The sequence below is a fragment of the Haliotis rufescens genome, unplaced genomic scaffold, assembly GCF_023055435.1.
Source record: "Haliotis rufescens isolate VD_foot unplaced genomic scaffold, xgHalRufe1.0.p SCAF_1, whole genome shotgun sequence".
Lineage (NCBI taxonomy): Eukaryota > Metazoa > Mollusca > Gastropoda > Lepetellida > Haliotidae > Haliotis > Haliotis rufescens.
The window spans coordinates 74,681,965-74,702,701 of NW_025963779.1; the positions used below are offsets into that span (position 1 = coordinate 74,681,965).

The window sequence follows — 20,737 nt, forward strand, 5'->3', positions numbered from 1 at the left end:
AAATGTACGCTGTTGCATATCCCCACCTCTTGCACCTGTCCTGAGACCAAATGTTATTCTTCTTAATAAATCAAATGCCAATGTCTGTCAATGTCGTTCCTCTCCGTTCGATACTGTATCATACAGAGTGCATGTATATATACGTATAGATATAAAATAAATAATGGATTATATGTACAGGTAAAATTTCGAAATGATCATATGTACCGGTAAAATATAAAAATGGTCACATGTAAAATATTGAAATGATCATATGTACCGGTAAAATAGAAAATTGATCATATGTACATGTAAAATAGAGAATTGATCAGATGTACAGGTAAAATAAAGAATTGCTCATATGTACAGGTAAAGAATTAAATGTAGTCGATCTTAAGTCCTAGCTATGCTTCCAACCGTATAACCGGGATTTACATGTTAAGAAAACAGAGCGTAATCCTATTGTCTCTACTAATCCCCAAATCGAGCCATGCACGCGAAGTAAACATTTCTTCCCTCAGTCGACCTTCGTACGTATGACCAAAAAGTGGACGTCTTCCTTATTGATCTTACCCTTGAGGTAACGTCTAAGGACTTTGTTTATTCAAGATGCCAATGATTGATTCCATTTGTTGGAAAACAGGAAAAACATTTCACCTGCTAAACGATTTAAATGAAACACCAAAGTTAGGCTAATGTAGTGTTCATAGTTACTTAATTTAACCGTTTTAATTTGTATAGGCTATATCATACATAATAGTTTTATATCCCTGATTAATGGTCGAACCCATTTTAAAACTGAACGCAACGTGCAACATTAAAATATAATGGCACTACACATGCAAGTTCTCGGTTTCGAACACGTGTAGCTGTAAACACTGGAGAAGTTATACGCCTCAGTAGAAAGCAAATCTTGAATTACCTCCCTTTATCAAAATGGCAGCCGGAAGCTAGAATCTTTGCAGTTTCCAAACTGAACACAAAGCAAATGAAAAGATGTGGCTGATTTGAGTCAGTTCTGGCAAAAATGTGGGATGTTATGTCAACACCTGATATTCCACATTTTCTTAAGATGAAAAGAGTTAAACATGAGCAGATACAGTCGACTGTCACTCATTATTTAAAGAGGAGGCACTTCATGGTGGGTTTGGATGTTTCCGCTGACAGTATCAAAGCATGACTCTGCCATTTGATTCTCTGAATTTTTCTTCCATGTAATGTGCCAAAAGTCAAAGAGAAGCAAAAAAAACATCTTTAGCGATATACAATGGTCGTATTTGTGTATGTAGTAACCCTGGCTAAATTTGATGGATTTATGAACATGGTAAAATTTGAACCAATTCATGACAGATAAACATGTTGTGAAATGCGTGAAACTTGGGACTTTGCAGACCAACATGGATATTGCATATACATGTATTTGCATTAATTGCAAATATTTCATCTGCTCAAAATTTAACAGAAAAACAAAAATGTCAACCAGTGTCAATGCCAGGGTTAGAGAGTCATATTTATGTTCACGATAATTATCTGCTACATAGTGACCATTAATTTTACTTTCTTTTGAACCCAGAATGCCATGCCTGGACAAAACCTTATATCCCTGTATGTGTATGATCATGGTGGTGTTCCATATGATGAATGTATTCTGTATATATGATTAAGGCATCATTTATTACAGGACGCAGAGGTGAGTGGGAAACGGGAGTGTGGAGCTACACAACAGTTGAGTGAGGTGGCCCTGCATGGGAGCGTCAACTGCAATGGCAACACTGAGAACGTCCTTGTCTACAGCAGCATTTCTGGGGATGCCACAGCTTGTGATCAGCAATTCACAAGGTTTGACTGTTAGAGACACTGTTCTATAGAAATGAATCCTGTTATTTGTGATTCTGGCCAGTGATTCTTTGTTATTCGGGGGGGGGGCAGTACCCCACTGTTGTCATTATTGCTGAGTAATGAGCATGGGGGAATTAAGGTACATGACCTGGGTGATTGTGTCACAGCACCCCACAACATGGATCTTTCCTCATGCTGTCTCACACAGTTTTATCAGTTTGTCTTGTTAATGCAGGAATAATGCTGACTTTGGTGTAAAACAACACTATCTCACTCACTCAATGAACAGAAGTCATGGTCATTAGTGTTCATTTGTACATACTAGCAATTTTACACTTTGATCCCTAACTAAATCCCCTTGTTGGGCAAATTGGGAATAATCCTTTTTTTCAAATTTGGTATGTTTTCACATTTTTATTTTTTAAATTCAGAGGTATTTTAACATTGCATTCTATGCAATGATGTGAAACTAAGCATTAAAGCCTCTTCATCTATATCATGTGTATTGGTCCTGTCGTCAGTGAAATACAAGTCACTTTGACCAAGCCATAACATCAGTTATGACTATAACAGTATGACTTTGGAAATGTTTAGTATTTGAATCTAGGGGCCCTTACATCTTTAACTTATCACAGCAGGCCAATGACAGTGAGTGAGTGAGTATGGTTTTACACCGCTTTTAGTAATATTCCAGCAATATCACGACAGGGGACACCAGAAATGGGCTTCACACACTGTACCCATCTCACGAATCGAACCTGGGTCTTCGGCGTGACAAGTGAACGCTTTAACCACTAGGCTACCCGACCACCCTTCAGTGCAATGACAACATGGGCAAAGGTTTTCACATGCTGATATGGAGAGCATCAGCTGAGTTTACAGACTAAGATCAGTTTTACATGACCATGTTGACTGCATTGCTACATGTAAACTGTGCCAGCTAGTGCAGTCTTCACAGTAAATATCAAGTTACTGAAACCTTCTGAGTCTACCAGACAGAACACATTCATCTCTAGATTTTACTCCTTTATCAGAGTGTCCCTTTCAGAGTCTTGGTAATGCTTATTAGACTGAAAGAAAGTTTACACTGCACTAGACTTCCCTTTTGGACAAATGGCTAAAGTCCCAGATCAATCAAAACTGCATATCACATTAATGTATCACCAAATTAATAGGATTGTCAACCCCAAGCCTAAAATGTGCCATGAAATTAATGTGAGAAGCTCTACCATTGAGTCCACCTATAGGCTACCTCACTTGATAATTATTCCTAAAAGTAAAGACAACATCACACATTGTTGGCATGGTTGATCATCATATAAACTGCCTGATCATATTTGTGAATATATACCAGTGTATCTGCTTTGTCATGTGGGTAATGTACTTGTTGTACATGGTGAATAGCCATTCATGGCAGGTGAGCTTAACTTGGGTCTGTTGTCCTTAATGTTAAATGTTTCCAGTATGTGCATGTGCAATGAACGTGAGAAAGTGACATGGCACATAAAAGAGCACTCACACGTTTTGCATTAATCTCATGCTAGCATCAACACAATATTTATTAAGTTTGTTAGTTTGTTGTTTAACGCCACACTCAGCAATATTTCACCTATATGACGGCAGTGATTGATATCATGAGCATCGATCCACGCAATTGTGATATGATGACATGCATCAAGCAAATCAGCAAGCCTGACCACCCAACCCGTTAGTCGCCTCTTTACGACAAGCATAGTCGCCTTGTTGGTAAACATGGGTTGCTGAAGATCTATTCTACCCCGGATCTTCATTTAATTTTAAGATTTTACATTAAAACAATAGCACTAAATTCTACAAATACTTACAACATGTATTAGCAAAGGCAAAGCCTTGGTCCCAAACAGCATATCAAAATGCAGAACAGCATATCAATGCTGAGAACATATTGGAAATGTGTGATTATGTATGCAAAGATTTATCTAGACTTGCTTAGATCATGTAGATATCAGCCTGCAGATATCTCTCGATCTGCACTGTAGGCTCCTACGAAAACCGCACTGTCCAAACTGGTTCTGATTTGGTGTAGTAGAACCTTAAAGTAAACTTTTCTGAAATTGAAGTTGACAAACCAGTTCAAAAGTTGATTGTAAATAGAACCTTTTGAAACTTACGGGATCACAATGTTGTTCACTTTGACTTTCAGATTGAAACATTTTGTACTGGATGCTGTGGAGCCCTACCAGGGAGAACTTCGAGGTCTTCTCTTCCCAATGTTTGTCCACGTCTACCTGGAACTTCTCTGTAATGGACATAAGACTCCAGGTACACCATTAGCTACAACCTAGTGTAGGATAAATCAATCTAGACTCATTACATCCTGATTGTGTGTCTCCAAACAACAAGGGTGGTGATTGTTGCTCTTACTATCAACCACTGGTTTGATTGGTCCAGATTTGATAACTTACCATTGCTTGCCAAACTTACAGACCTCTCTGATGTGTTGGTCATATTGCCAAAATGAAATACTCTCTCTCCCTGTTTCACCACGATAGAATTTGTTGTGAGACATTCGGAGAATCTCACTTGAGTCTCTTTATATAAACTGTATCATAACAAGTTCATAATAATTTAAAACTCTGAGGCTTGAAACTCAAATTTGTTTCATCTGCAAGATGTGGATCTAACATGTTTTCTATCCTGGACTTCTAAAGTTATAACGGTACAGAATGGGTCCCCTTTACCAGTTTACAACGTGTTTCACAGCATGTACAGTCAAGCCCACACTTGATAACATACAGGCCACATTGATATGCTGGAGAATGGAGTATTGCTGATTGTTATTTATCCATACAGAGGTGATGAAAGAAAATCAATGTAGTTCCACAAAACTGATTGTTCCATTGTTGATTGTGTTTGTAGCCCATAAGTTCCATGATCGGCATGTTTCACTACTGAGAGAGGATGACAGTCACAAGATGCTGATCAAAGCACTGCGGAAGATGGACACCAAACTAGATGTAGCCAACTCACAAGATGTCGGGAACTTCAGGTAGGTGGGCAGACAGAGTGACTACATGAGTGTAGGGGTCAGAGTGGTCATGTTGTGTTGCAGGGAGAACATGGGACCTAGTGGTGCATGTTTTAGCCATGGCCGGATTGCTTGTCCTTGGTTCAAATCCCAGATTGAGCCTGTTGTGATCCCTGGTCTGTCAGCACTAGCACATACTTGTGGTGTCAGTGTGTGCATTTGTGGCATCCCATGTACAAAAGTATGCAATGGAAAATACTGGGATGCAAAGAACCATTAATGTTTACTTCACTCATTACTGTAAATTTTTATTGTTTTGTTGCGAGTTTCTCTTGCATCCCAGGGGGCGGTCGGGTAGCCTAGTGGTTAAAGCGTTAGCTCGTCACGCTGAAGACCCGGGATCGATTCCCGACATGGGTTCAATGTGTGAAGCCCATTTCTGGTGTCCCCTGTTGTGATATTGGTGGAATATTGCTAAAAGCGGCGTAAAACCATACTCACTCACTCTTGCATCCCAGTAAATGAGTGACATTCATGTTTCTGATGACGTTTCTTTTCCACGCCGTGTCTGTAATGGTAGAGCGGATTGGTTTAGAAAACAGAAATAGGGATGTAAGCCAATCGCAGGGTGTCACCAAAGTGGTAAACATCTGTGACCTGTGCCCCTTTCGGTACAAAACCCACCTCACTCACTCATCTGCTGCATTTATCTTTCTTTCAGAGACAACAAGTTCAGCATCTCCTTGACAGAGGCCAGTCTGAGTTACCTGATGAGGCACCTCAAAGTGAGTAACCATGGTAACTTGACCGTGCTGATTCTTTATCACTTTGATGTAGTGGTTGACCATTCTTAAATCTGTGAAATGGTGTTGCACCAACAGCACATCTCATCAAAGTCAGATCTTTTCGTCCAATAAGATTCCTCTCTGGATCAGGATCTGGACACAAACATAGAAGATCTCGTCAGGTATACCATGAGTGAACTTTGACCACCAAATCTTAATGAAGGATGGGTGGGTTCTTGAGCCAATCAGATGTCGGCTTTCTCAAATGATTCGGCTTCATGTGTTTTACCACCTCGACGTGGAAGTTTCCTTTTATACAAAGTGAAATCCACACACAACACATATGCTTGAATAACTGGTTTACGTAACCCACACTTGATCATTTACAGATAGCACTGACAGCTGGAATATGGTAGATCGATAGATGGATGAGCGATAGATCATCCATTCACTCACCCACCAGTTGTGTGACATGGTTGGTTGGTTTGTTGTTTAACGCAGCACTCAGCAATATCCCAGCTATATGACGTCAGTCTGTAAATAATCGAGCCTGGACCAGACAATCCAGTGATTAATATCATGAGCATCGATCCACGCAATATGGGATTGATGACAACCAAGTCAGCGAGCCTGACCACCCGTTCCCATTAGTCACCTCTTACGACAAGCATAGTGTATATTTGTCCCCCGCCGGGTCACAGCAGACAAATCTGCTTTTGGAGTTGGAAAATGGTGTTGCCGCGATATCTCAAGAACTAAACCCTGGATTGTCTTCATATTTGATACTATGGTGTATATACAGACACCGCAGACACCAGTCGGTTTTGGTGACCTTGACCCCATTTTCAAGGTCACAGCAGGCAAATCTGCTTTTGGAGTTGGAAAACGGTGTTGCCGCAATATCTCAAGAACTAATCGCTGGATTGTCTTCATATTTGATACTATGGTGTATATACAGGCACCGCAGACACCAGTCAGTTTTGGTGACCTTGACCCCATTTTCAAGGTCACAGCAGGCAAATCTGCTTTTGGAGTTGGAAAACGGTGTTGCCGCAATATCTCAAGAACTAATCGCTGGATTGTCTTCATATTTGGTACTATGGTATATATACAGGGGGGGGACATTTCGTCACTTTGTGACAAATACTTGTTTCTATGTGTTTCTGAGACACTTGCAGATTTGGTGAGTTGGTTTTCTACATGTGTTTTCAGATGGAGGACAACATGATAATGCTGCAAATCTTCAACCAATTCTTCCATGTAGAAGGTAGGTAACATATTTTCAATTCCTTCCCTTGTTTTCTGACCTACTACAGTGGTCTGGTACATAGATCACCAGCCTGGATAGTGGAAAGTCAGTGGTTTGATCCCTGTCCACTTCATACTTAAATACATTAAAAAGAAGGTACTTGATGTTTCCTTGCCTGGCGCTCAGCATTATGGGGATAAGACAAGAAGAAGTCAGCTTGGCAGTCAGTATACTACATCTGAGTGGGTCATCTGTTAAACTGTTGAATGGTATCTCAGTGGGTATACAGACTCATCCTGTCTCTCCCTGTTTCCCAGGCTGAATCGAGATATATGTATGAGAAAAATGTTTACAATTCTTTTCGTCATGTTTTAGTGACACCACAATGGTTAGCACCTGTGTACATGGTTAAGGCCGATATTGTTTTTTAATGCAAGTTTGAGCCAGTAACAACTGACATGTCTTTCCCACCAAAAGGGATTGAGTCAGTACACATTATACATTATATTTCAGTAATTTGAAAAAGGTAGAGAGAAATAAAGGGTTACAGCCAATATAGAGTCAATATAGTCCACCACATCATCACTGAAACAAAGGGTTAGAGCCTATATGAAGCCTTACACATCATGTGTCAGTGAAACCAAATGTTTGAGCCAGTTTGGAGTCTACTACAAATGTCCGTGAAACAAAGGGTTAGAGCCAATATGAAGCGTACCGCATCCCATGTCAGTGAAACAAAGGGTTAGAGCCAATATGAAGCGTACCACATCCCATGTCAGTGAAACAAAGGGTTAGAGCCAATATGAAGCGTACCACATCCCATGTCAGTGAAACAAAGGGTTAGAGCCAGTTTGAAGCCTACCACATCATATATCAGTGAAACAAAGAGTAAGAGCCAGTTTGAAGCCTACCACATCATATATCAGTGAAACAAAGAGTAAGAGCCTATATAAAGCCTACCACATCATATATCAGTGAAACAAAGAGTAGGAGCCTATATGAAGCCTACCACATCATATGTCAGTGAAACAAAGAGTAGGAGCCTATATAAAGCCTACCACATCCCATGTCAGTGAAACAAAGGGTTAGAGCCTATATGAAGCCTACCACATCATATGTCAGTGAAACAAAGGGTTAGAGCCTATATAAAGCCTACCACATCATATGTCAGTGAAACAAAGGGTTAGAGCCTATATAAAGCCTACCACATCATATGTCAGTGAAACAAAGAGTTAGAGCCTATATAAAGCGTACCACATCCCATGTCAGTGAAACAAAGGGTTAGAGCCAGTTTGAAGCCTACCACATCATATGTCAGTGAAACAAAGGGTTAGAGCCTATATAAAGCCTACCACATCATATGTCAGTGAAACAAAGGGTTAGAGCCTATATAAAGCGTACCACATCATATGTCAGTGAAACAAAGAGTTAGAGCCTATATAAAGCGTACCACATCATATGTCAGTGAAACAAAGGGTAAGAGCCAGTTTGAAGCCGACCACATAATTTTTCAGTGAAGCATAAAGAGCTAAGCAACATGGAACTGACCGACACCCCCAAGGTGGAGGACGACCATGCTACCAAGCAGTCCAGCACGACCCCAGTGTCCAGTGATGTCAGCATGTCCACCCTCACACAGTCCATCCAGAAGGTTCGAGATGGACCACCCTGTATGTCCTCAATATGTGTCTACACATTCCTCAACGCTTACCAAGGGTATGTGTACCACACGCACAGTGTACCAGCACTAGCTCAATATCAATAGCACTAGCACTACCTCAATATCAATAGCACTAGCTCAATATCAATAGCACTAGCACTACCTCAATATCAATAGCACTAGATCAATACCAATAGCACTAGCTCAGTATCAATAGCACCAGCTCAATATCAGTAGCACCAGCTCAATATCAGTAGCACTAGATTAGTATCAATGGCACTAGATCAATATCAATAGCACTAGCTCAATATCAATAGCACTAGATCAATACCAATAGCACTAGCTCAATATCAATAGCACTAGCTCAATATCAGTAGCACTAGATTAGTATCAATGGCACTAGATCAATATCAATAGCACTAGCTCAATATCAATAGCACTAGATCAATACCAATAGCACTAGCTCAATATCAATAGCACTAGCTCAGTATCAATAGCACCAGGTCAATATCAGTAGCACTAGCTCAGTATCAATAGCACTAGATCAATATCAATAGCACTAGCTCAATATCGATAGCACCAGCTCAATATCAATAGCACTAGCTCAATATCAATAGCACTAGCTCAATATCGATAACACCAGCTCAATATCAATAGCACTAGCTCAATACCAATAGCACTAGCTCATTATCAATAGCACAGCTCAATATCAGTAGCACTAGATTAGTATCAATAGCACTAGCTCAATATCAATAGCACTAGCTCAATATTGTTTTGCTGCTTCTTCTGCAAACACATCTAAATTTGTGTCTCCATTGTCGTTGTTGTGTGATTTTTGACAATTTGTTCTGCAGGTTGTGCAGTACGTGTGTCTCCCCCGATGGCGAGAGTCTGGCCGCGGGGTTTGAAGACTCCACTGTGTCTCTATGGAGCCTGACGCCCGGACACATCCATTCCGAGGCGGGCGACGGCGACCCCAGCAGGATAGCGCTAGCAGCTGACCTCCTCAATGTCGAGGACGACAAAGCAGCCCTCAGGTAACCTAATTGTAACTCGCTGGTGACACTACAGGAATAGGTAGATGTTACATCCCACTTGTATCTCTCTGATATAAAGGTAGATGTGCCATGCTGCTGGTTTGATCACCAGGTAAACCACTTGTAGCTCACTGGTGACACCGTCCTCCCGGATAGTTGAAGGTCTGTGGTTCGATCCCCGGCCTCGTCATACCGAAAGCCGTTGAAAGATGGTACTTGTTGTTGCCCTGTCTGGCACTCAGTATTAAGGGGCTAAAACGAGGACTGGTCGGCTCGGAGTCAGTATACTGTGTCTGAGTTGGGTATTCATAGCACTATAAAGTCAGCATTAGTCCGGACTAGTACAAGCAGCAGCATATCACTATATAAGTACAATAATCGTGGACAAGATGTTAAACCCCATTTCTCCTCACCTGACATCACTGGTGACACTACAGGTAAAGGTAGACAAGTGTATATTATGGCAGTGTTCACATGTGATTGACCTCGTTGTCCCAGTGCCCACACAGCAGGGATGATGTCACAGGTAACTCATTGATCTGTTGCGCACCCCAAACAGCATTATTATGTTGATTATGTTCGCTTACTTACATTCTAACCATGTGTATTCCAGAATTGCCCTGATATCTTGAATTTCGATCAAATCAAAGGTTTGCACATGTTACTGTTGTGTACTGCAGGGCTAGCTGTGATCTTGAGACACTGACTCTCCGGGGCCATGCTGGGGCTGTCTACAAAACCTGCTTCACCCCCGACTCCACCTACCTACTCTCCTGCTCAGAAGACACCACAGGTAGGCACAGGTGTACTATTGAGGTAGAGGTAGATGAACCATACAGGTGGACACAGGTGTGCCATACAGGTAGACAGAGGTGTACCATACAGGTAGGCACAGGTGTACTATACAGGTAAAGGTAGATGAACCATACAGGTAGACACATTTGTATCATACAGGTAGACACAGGTGTACCATACAGGCAGAGGTAGATGAACCATACAGGTAGACACATTTGTATCATACAGATAGACACAGGTGTACCAAACAGGTAGATACAGGTGTACCATACAGGTAGAGGTAGATGAACCATACAGGTCGACACATTTGTATCATACAGATAGACACAGGTGTATCATACAGGTAGACACAGGTGTACCATACAGGTAGACACAGGTGTGCCATACAGGAAGACACAGGTGTGGCATACAGTTAGACACAGGTGTATCATACAGGTAAACACAGGTGTACCATACAGGTAGACACAGGTGTACCATACAGGTAGACACAGGTGTACCATACAGGTAGACACAGGTGTGCCATACAGGTAGACACAGGTGTGCCATACAGGAAGACACAGGTGTGCCATACAGGAAGACACAGGTGTGGCATACAGTTAGACACAGGTGTATCATACAGGTAAACACTGGTGTGCCATACAGGTAGACGCTGGTGTACCATACAGGTAGACACTGGTGTATCATACTGGCTGTTTTTTGTTATGCAGTGCGGCTGTGGGATGTGAGGACACACACCAACAGGGTGTGCTACCAGGGACACAACTACCCCGTGTGGGACATCGATGCTAGGTGAGGAGGGACTCCACCATGATTAACGGCAACATGTGGGGCAGACATGTAGTAATCTGGCAATATGCTTCAACATAATTGTCTGAATTATATATCTGATTATGATAATCAAATTGGCTTGTATTTGAGGTGACAGGTACAGTGAAATATCAAAATCAATCTTCTTGGCTTTATCCCACTATGATAACTAGAGATGTTTGTAAAACAAATTTAAATTTTGTTAATGAAAGTACAGAGCTTTAAATTGATGTTAAAACTGATTGGTCAAGGGACAATGATGGGCTAGGTTTAAGACACAGGGCTAGATGACCTATATAATTCAGAATCACCTTCTCATTTTTCCAGGGCCAAAAACCAAGTCCCTATCAGAAGCTGAGGCAATGATTTTGATATTCCCTGCTGTTATGTAGCTGTAATATTATAAAATTGCATAGAACTGTCATTGATTTAGACATAATTCTCACTCCAGTGCTACTGCGGGCTACTTTGCCAGCAGCTCTCAGGATCGTACAGCCAAGCTGTGGTGCACAGAAAGGACATATCCCCTCCGATCGTTCATTGGCCATACATTTGATGTAGATGTGAGTACATGTACAATGTCAGTATTACGTGGGATGACATATCTTTGGTTTGGTCATGTGTGTGAAATGTTGACCGGGAATACTCACTTTCTATCAGGCACTTTACACGTAAACCATTGTGTGCTTGTAAGAACAAAGTAATTAGATGATGTGTAGTTAGATTTGATACTTTTCTGTTTATTTTCAACATTGACTGATACAATGAGCTTCTAATCATGGCTTCTAGCTGTTTTCAGTTATACATGTACCATGGTAACCACTCACTGAAATAAAACAAAAAGGAATACTGTTGGATGTAGGAAAATGAATGTGTTTCTTGATATAAACAGTTCAAATTTTTGCAAGGTGTTGATATGGCATTGTTCATATGGCTGTGCACACACTTACTGTGTAACCCAGTTCTGCCCTGGGGTGTTAATGGAGTGTGACCTCCTATCCAGATCTTTCAGGGAACTTTGATGGTGTTTCAGTTGTCTTCTTCATGCTGTTTCAGTGTGTCAAGTTCCACCCAAATGGCAACTACCTTGCAACTGGATCTGGAGACAAGACTGTCCGATTGTGGAGCATACAAAGTGGCCGTACTGTCCGCTTGTTTCAAGGTCACCGGGGCTCAGTTATGTCCCTTGCTTTCTCACCAGATGGAAAGCTGTTAGCATCAGCAGGTAGGCAGCAAACATCAGTATATCATATCATTCCCAGTTCATTTTCAGAAAGCCATGATAATAATAGTGTAATATTGAACCATAAATTGACTGCTTTAACATTATGGGAAGCAGCTTAATAAGTTAAATATTAATAAATTAAGTATATAACCTCAGTCTGTACTAAGTACAAGTGTACTCAATTCACTTAAACATGTGTTGAAGACAGTGTGACATACATTGTTTTCAGACAATTTATTGTCTTTTCTTTGTTAGAGTGACAGATCATACATAAGTGTAGAATAAAAAAGAGCCTTGTTCTCCTGTCATGGACTTACTTGAGTATGGTACATAAGTCTGTGTTTCTTGATAGTGATACCTCCCTTGCGTTCTTGCTTGGGAAACTATGTCCACCATCTTCTCATTATTTTCTCTCGAGCCAACACGGCTACATGTGTTTTGGGAACCTCCTAAACGCCTATTCTGGCACTGGTCTGTCCGAAGTGCATAGACATTACCTGTGGTCTTGATTTGAGAGGCAAGCTTTACGGAGATCTTCCCGTTGCTGATTTAGTGAAGGCTAAATCAGGCTCCCAGCTGCACGGAGTCTCCACTCCTGAAACCAATGCCGCACCTGGCGGCTGATTTTGTACTGTTGCTGTGGCTCCGATGGATCTTACTGGACTTGGGGTGAATCTAGCTACTTAACAGGTGCAGGAGGTGAATCCAATGGCTATTCTGGACCCAGGCTCAGATTCTACTTGGCTTTCCTGCATACAAAGAACAAGACAGGCTTCGGCTACCAGATTGAAGGAATTTTCTTCTTAGGACTCAGGTTTGGGTTTGCAGATACCTCACACAGTTTATTACACAATGAAACTCGGCTGATAGCAGGGATCAAGTACGGCAGATGCGACATGATGAGATGTCTTAGTGCTTGGATGTCACAGAGGACCCAAGCCTGCAGGGTGGTCGTAGTCATGTTAGTTCTTCCTGAGATTTCATTAAAAACTTACCAGTTTATAGGAAGCATGTTTCAAAGACAATATCATAGCCCTGGAGGCCTTCCATGCTTCAGATGCCAATCCAGATCGGCTACACAATAAAGAGACTCTCCTTCACAGGTACGTCAGGAGCATGGCCTGGGGGGAGCACCCTTCAGTCCAACGTCATGTCAATTCCAACTGTACACAGATCTTGATGTGTGTGTTGGAGTGTTCGAAATACGGTATCTTGAAGGTACGGATCCTAAGAGACATCAATATGATAGTAGCATCTAACATCATCGTGCACGGAGGCACCAGATCTTACCAGTTGATGCTGGAGACTTGTTACCTCATTGATTTTGTGGGCAGATTGAATATCAGGATTCAGGCCCAACACATTCCAAGCAAAATGAACATTTTGGCAGACACTCTTCACAGGCTGTGGTTAGAACTCACAGGGAATCTACCTCAGGCATCTATGACTCCCACTAGACCAAGGTCAGTAAATGGATAACTAACAACGGGTTCAAGGAAAAGCCTTGGTTCCAATGATTGCTGATATTCTTTGTCAAGAGAGTTACTGGCAAGATATGGAAGAGAAAGGGCAGCTTGGTAAGACCTTGGCTGACAAGTACCTGGCGAGAGTGTGATCCAACACTCGGGTAATGAGGATCGTTGTTATAAGTTGTGGATGATGATCTGGATGATTACTTCTTAGTTGGGAATTAAGGATCAGATCCAGTTGATTATGGTAATCCTTTCTGGTTCTATTGGCTCCTAATCTGTTTATTAGCTTTTGTTTAATAATCAGGGTGTTTATTGTCACACCCATTAATAAAAGTTGGGTTAAGACTTACTGGGGTCAAGGTATCTTGGTTCGATCTCAATCATGTATATACTTGGACTCTCTATTTTCGTGGTAATCCACACACCCTGTTGGCTGTTTACTTATACAAATCTAAGCATGATATTTCATCCCTTGATACAGGATTAGGTGCGGAATATGGCTACTCAAAAGTGAACATTTTAACTTGTTTGTTGTTTCTGGAATGTTTTTGAACTGGTATTATCCCTACCTCCATTCGGAATTGGTTGGAATAGAACCTTGTGGTCCTAGTTCATGGTAATCCTGCAAGGTGGTATTGTTGAAGATGACAGACTCCCTGTGGTTATCAGGTGATCCCGACTATGATTTTCTTCTGGAGTCTAGTTGACATGGTTGAGGAGGTTTATTGGAATCCCCTATCAATAATTGCTATATTCATCAATATTGGTTAAAATTTGATTGGAAGTTATCATACCATCAGCCGTTAGTGTGGTACATGAAGTGTGGTACATGAAGTGTGGTACATGAAGTGTGGTACATGAAGTGTGGTACTGAAGTGTGGTACGTGAAGTGTGGTACGTGAAGTGTGGTACATGAAGTGTGGTACATGAAGTATGATACATGAAGTGTGGTACATGAAGTGTGGTACACAGTTATTGTTTGTTCTGGAGGCAGAAAATAATGAAGACTAAAGATGGCATTTGTAGTTTCCTGAGCAAAAGCACAAATGGAAGTACCGTATTCGATGTAATAAGCGCCCAGGGTGGTCTCAAAATAAGAAATAGGGGGCTCTTATTAGAATGTTATTTTGGTGAAAAAAACAGAGATGAAAGATAAATTTCGTGGTTTATGCTAACAGCCTGGAATGTTTATGTACGACAGATATATTTTTCCAGAATTAAATGCCAATAATTGAGGGTGCATATAACACACAAGTGTGTATCATACGCGAATAAATAAGTCTTGTGTACATTGATCAATCGGAAGGGGTGCTAATTGGGATTGTTCACTAGCCAATATCTTAGCAAATGTCGCCGTGGGCGCTTATTAGAGTGGGTTGCTTATTACGTCGAATACGGTAACTATCAACAAACCACTGACTCCTGTTCCACACCCAAAATGTTTATTCTTGTAGAGCCCCCTATACAGGAGAATAAAGCTATTTGTTATATTCTAGAGGTGTAGTTTACTAATCATGCTAATAATTACCCCAAATAATATGATTTTGGATTATGTGAATTATGTTTATTTTTGTGCCAAGAGATAGCCGAAGAGCATCCTACTCAAAACTCAAATCTTACAGTATTCATTTACTTTGGAAAAACATCCACAATTCCTCACATGTTAATCTGTAATTGATTTCTTGTAATTGAATTTTGTGTATCATTTTGATATTTTGTCCCTGCTTATAACAGTAATGGTAAAACATCATGAAGAGACATGGACTGATATAGGTACGTTGTAAATGTTGTAGGTGAAGATCGTCGGATCCGTGTGTGGGACCTGAGCACCGGCCATCTGTACAAGGAGCTGCGCGGGCACTCCGACACTGTCTACTCCCTCTGCTTCAGCCGCAACAGCTCATTGTTGGCCTCCGGGGGCCTGGACTCCTGTATCTGGGTGTGGGACGTCGGGAAGACCGTAGACAAGGACAAGTGAGTACTGTCATGCAAGGCCGTGATTGTAGTCAGCATATACCCCGGTAATGTACCTGAAGAAAGGTATACACTCCTCCTTTCCATATTTCCTGGTCCTTTATTATAGATGGCTGTGAGATTGGTCTTACAATGTTTTTGCTTCCCCCCTCCCCCCATTTTAGGTAAAATTCTTTCATGGCCCCCCTCCCATCACACTATATTATGACTATGACCAGTCCCTGAATAATGATCACAAATATTTGAAAAGTAGAATGGTGTCATTGGATTTTTATGAGACACGCCCTCTCACCCCATGTTGTGAACCCCACCTCTTTTACTGTGTAATTTCTTCAGGAAACTCACCACAACCCCACCCTATAATGACAACTGAGCATTGATCATGTTGATATGACTAAAGGGGCGGTCGGGTAGCCTAGTGGTTAAAGCGTTCGCTCGTCACGCCGAAGACCCGGGTTCGATTCCCGACATGGGTACAATGTGTGAAGCCCATTTCTGGTGTCCCCCGCCATGATATTGCTGAAATAATGCTAAAAGCGGCGTAAAATCAAACTCACTCACTGATATGACTAAATGTTTTCACCTGTAGACGTGTGACGATGGTAACAATGCATGTAGAGCTCCTTCCCTGTTGACTAGAAGTCAGTGCTACAGGGTATGTATGATACTGATGAAAAGATAATGGTCAGTCTGTCTTGGCATGCATTTGAGATATTAGGTGTTATTTCTCGGATAACCTTTGTCCTTTGCGTTCTAGCCCTGAGTCCAGCGCCTCACCTGAGCTTCTCAGTGCCTTCCCCACCAAGTCGGTGTCTGTGATATACCTCCACTTTTCCAAGCACAACGTGCTGCAGGCTGCTGGAACCAACTTATGACCCCCACCCAGGGGTACAGTGGAACCAATTTGTGACCCACCCAGGGGTACAGTGGAACCTGCTTAACAAGGCTGTGTTGTCTGCTGTGTTCTTGAAATAGCTGTCTCCATGACAAATTCGGGACAAACATGAACTTCTGCTACGTTCACAAGATCCAAAACTGTTCCTGTATGGATAAACTGTGTAATAGAAGCTGTTCACTGGACTTTGAGACGCTGTTTTATGTGGGACAGTAGGACAACCATGATATATGTCAACGAGGATAGTGGGCCATAGATGAAATATGTCCACAACACTGGGGTATTGACTTTTTCTATCAACAGGGTAGTGGGACAACCATGTTGTCAGTCATCTAGGACAGTTGGGACAACCATCTTGTCATCTAGGAGAATTGGGACAACCATGTTGTCAGTCATCTAGGACAGTTGGGACAACCATGTTGTCGGTCATCAACGACAGTTGGGACAACCATCTTGTCATCTAGGAGAATTGGGACAACCATCTTGTCGGTCATCTAGGACAATTGGGACAACCATCTTGTCGGTCATCTTGGACAGTGGGGACAACCATCTTGTCAGTCATCTAGGAGAGTTGGGACAACCATCTTGTCAGTCATCTAGGAGAGTTGGGACAACCATCTTGTCAGTCATCTAGGAGAGTTGGGACAACCATCTTGTCAGTCATCTAGGAGAGTTGGGACAACCATGTTGTCAGTCATCTAGGACAGCTGGGACAACCGTGTTGTCAGTCATCTAGGACAGTTGGGACAACCGTGTTGTCAGTCATCTAGGACAGTTGGGACAACCATCTTGTCATCTAGGAGAGTTGGGACAACCATCTTGTCAGTCATCTAGGAGAGTTGGGACAACCATCTTGTCAGTCATCTAGGAGAGTTGGGACAACCATGTTGTCAGTCATCTAGAATTGGGACAACCATCTTGTCAGTCATCTAGGACAGTTGGGACAACCATCTTGTCAGTCATCTAGGAGAGTTGGGACAACCATCTTGTCGGTCATCTAGGAGAGTTGGGACAACCATCTTGTCGGTCATCTAGGAGAGTTGGGACAACCATGTTGTCAGTCATCTAGGACAGCTGGGACAACCGTGTTGTCAGTCATCTAGGACAGTTGGGACAACCGTGTTGTCAGTCATCTAGGACAGTTGGGACAACCATCTTGTCATCTAAGACAGTTGGGACAACCATGTTGTCAGTCATCTAGGACAGCTGGGACAACCATGTTGTCAGTCATCTAGGACAGTTGTGACAACCATGTTGTCAGTCATCTAGGACAGTTTGGACAACGGTGTTGTCAGTTGACTAGGACATTGAAGGACAGCAGTGATGTAGTATGGCTGTCATCTCAAGGACACTAGGGCATCCATGTCAGATGGCAACAGGACGGTACATCAATGATGTCTGTCCTGACAACACTGCCTACTATACAGCCAGCATGAAAGTGTGTGTTGACTTTAGGAAAAACAAGGTGGTAGCCAGCATACAATATTCACTGGGATGGGCGTCAGTCCTATATAGATGCAAAGACAAAAACCTCAGCTGTGTTGATCAATAACATTGAAAATAACACTGGGCCATAAAGATCTCATACATCCATGGTCATATGAATCTTATTTCTGATACAGTTTTAATGTATTACGTGAATACAAGCTATAAACCTCAGTCTTGTTTCCTTGATGCATGGACCTACTCTGTGGTCTAGTGGATAGAGCACTGCACGGAGAGAAGGAGGTCGTTGATTTGATCCCATCTATGTCATACCAAGACATTTAAAAATGGTACTTGTTGTTACCCTGCTGACGCTCTGCATTATGGGGATTAAATAATGACTGGTCAGCTCGGAGTCAGTATACTGTGTGTGAGTTGGGTATTCATGTTAATCTGCGGCATGGTACCCCAGTTGCCTGGAACGATACTTCCAGCATTAGTCTGGACTGGTACAATCAGACAGACAGACAGACAGACACACAGACAGACAGACAGACACACAGACACACACACACGTGTGGCTATATACATGATATAAGTGCAATAATCTTGAACACAGCGTTAAACCGCATATGACCTGTATGATGCATCAGAAGACATTGTGGGCAGATTGTTTATGTGTACAAGTATAACAGACATGCAATTTATTTGAAGGATTCTGCTTGAAATTGAGCCTCGAACTCCAATTCTTTGACATAAACTATATGTCTCCTAATGCCAAAGGAATCCCGGGTGAGAATAGGTCCCCAGCAACCTATACTGGTCTAAAAGGCAGCCAAATGGATCGGGAGGTCAGGCTTGGTGACTTGGCTGATAGTGTGTAATCGTGCTCTGAAGACATGGATTGTTGCCCACAATGATGATTGTTGGATTGTCTGGTCCAGGTTTGATTATTGACAGGCCGCCATCATATAGCTGCAATATTGCTGAGAGTGGCGTACTCCCTTTTGGGTGTAGATGCCATGGAGGTCAGAAATAACAGGGTGTATAGAATATCTACAACAGTACCATGGAGCATCAAAAGCCTAGTTTCTACCCTTGCCACATCAAGGCCAATTTTATTGTCTCGACCCTGGCACCATCATGAGTTGTGCCCCTTGTAATTAAATGTGATATCCAATCAGATCGCTGTTCTTATCTTGTATAGCTTTTCACAAAGATGGCAATTACCATAAGTGACGACCTAGTTGATCAGATAACGAAAACATTCGCGATTTCATCCCTGATACAAAAACAGGCAATCGTTGGAGATGTTTAAAAGATGAAAAAGACATATTCATGTCAACAAAGACAGGCAGCGGTTGATTTTGTGAAATCTTCTGTGATTGGACTATGGATATGTGCGATTGTCCAGTCATATTGAGCACAAGAAAGTGGACTTGATGTGGCAAGGGTGTAAACAAGATTTTGATAATAAGGCTAGTTACCTCGGGAACATGATCAGGGATGATCGTGGCCTTAATCATAGCGTACATTCAAGTTCGTTTCAAGTTACAGAAGTCAGATATTCTTGTCTGAACACTTTGCACATTTATGCTGAGAATTTAGAAGTCTCAGCACTGACTGGGGCATGGGTCGTCATGATTCACTGTACAGAGTTGCATCCCTTGGCCACGCCAGAAACCTATGATTGTGGGTTCGAATACCGGTTGCCCCGATTATGTTTCTAGGTTTGTCAGCACCATCCCCGTGCTCATGGGTTTCACTGAAGTGGTAAACGTCTGAGACCTGCATCACTTCAGACTTTCCTCCCACATTAAGCTTACACGCCGGGATATAACATGAATTATGTTAAAAGCGGCGTTACCCAACTCACTCACTCAGCGCTGACTGGCCGATCAGAAAGCTCATCTGAAGCGACCTATTGAGGCTTACTCCTATCTTCATGTGGAGAAGTGTCATTGGGAAAAAAAGATCTGATTTTGATGACGTTGTGTAAACAAAGACTTACAAGCTGTAGAGGAAGCAGATTCCAAACTCAATTTGGCAGTAGACATTATTAGAGGTTCCAGTACATTTTAGCATCATACGCCTGGGACTAAGTCACTTAGGATATTATCTGTAGGCCAAGATTAGAACCACTGTCCAAACAGCTGATTGGAGAAATGATTAGTGGTAAGCCATGGTAAGGTGTATGCACATATATATGATATGCAAGTGACGATATAGGTGTTACTGTGTTGATTCAACAGACTGCTTCCTGTGTATCATGTATACAGAGCAGTGTTCATGACTCACTTTGTAGATGGCATGCTGTGATACACACAAAACACGTCTCGACAACAACGTCGCAGCATAATACATGATACAATAGAAGAAAATTTGACACATGTCTTTAGGGTTATCATTGATTGGATGGACATTTTTCAAACTGATATGATATATTGATAAATACTACTCCACTTTTGAAAGGGATACTTTTATCTGATAGACTGGGAGACATCACACCCATACAGCATTGCTATTTGCTTGTGCTGTGAACATGGTCACATCCATTATATCTCCAGGGCTCGCATTTTGGTAAACCT

At 41.9% G+C, this 20,737-nt stretch overlaps 1 protein-coding gene across 1 annotated transcript; it reads left to right on the plus strand.

Annotated features, from left to right (window-relative positions):
* The first annotated feature begins 917 nt into the window (after positions 1-917).
* Positions 918-18,383, plus strand: LOC124146797 (TAF5-like RNA polymerase II p300/CBP-associated factor-associated factor 65 kDa subunit 5L). Its single transcript, XM_046517252.2, has 14 exons — positions 918-1,120; positions 1,661-1,818; positions 4,001-4,119; positions 4,717-4,846; positions 5,547-5,610; positions 6,823-6,877; positions 8,374-8,575; positions 9,374-9,556; positions 10,237-10,349; positions 11,059-11,140; positions 11,610-11,721; positions 12,215-12,383; positions 15,649-15,829; positions 16,587-18,383. The coding sequence occupies exons 1-14, from the start codon at positions 1,007-1,009 to the stop codon at positions 16,702-16,704; spliced, it is 1,800 nt and encodes a 599-aa protein (XP_046373208.2). The 5' UTR covers positions 918-1,006; the 3' UTR covers positions 16,705-18,383.
* The last annotated feature ends 2,354 nt before the right edge of the window (positions 18,384-20,737 follow it).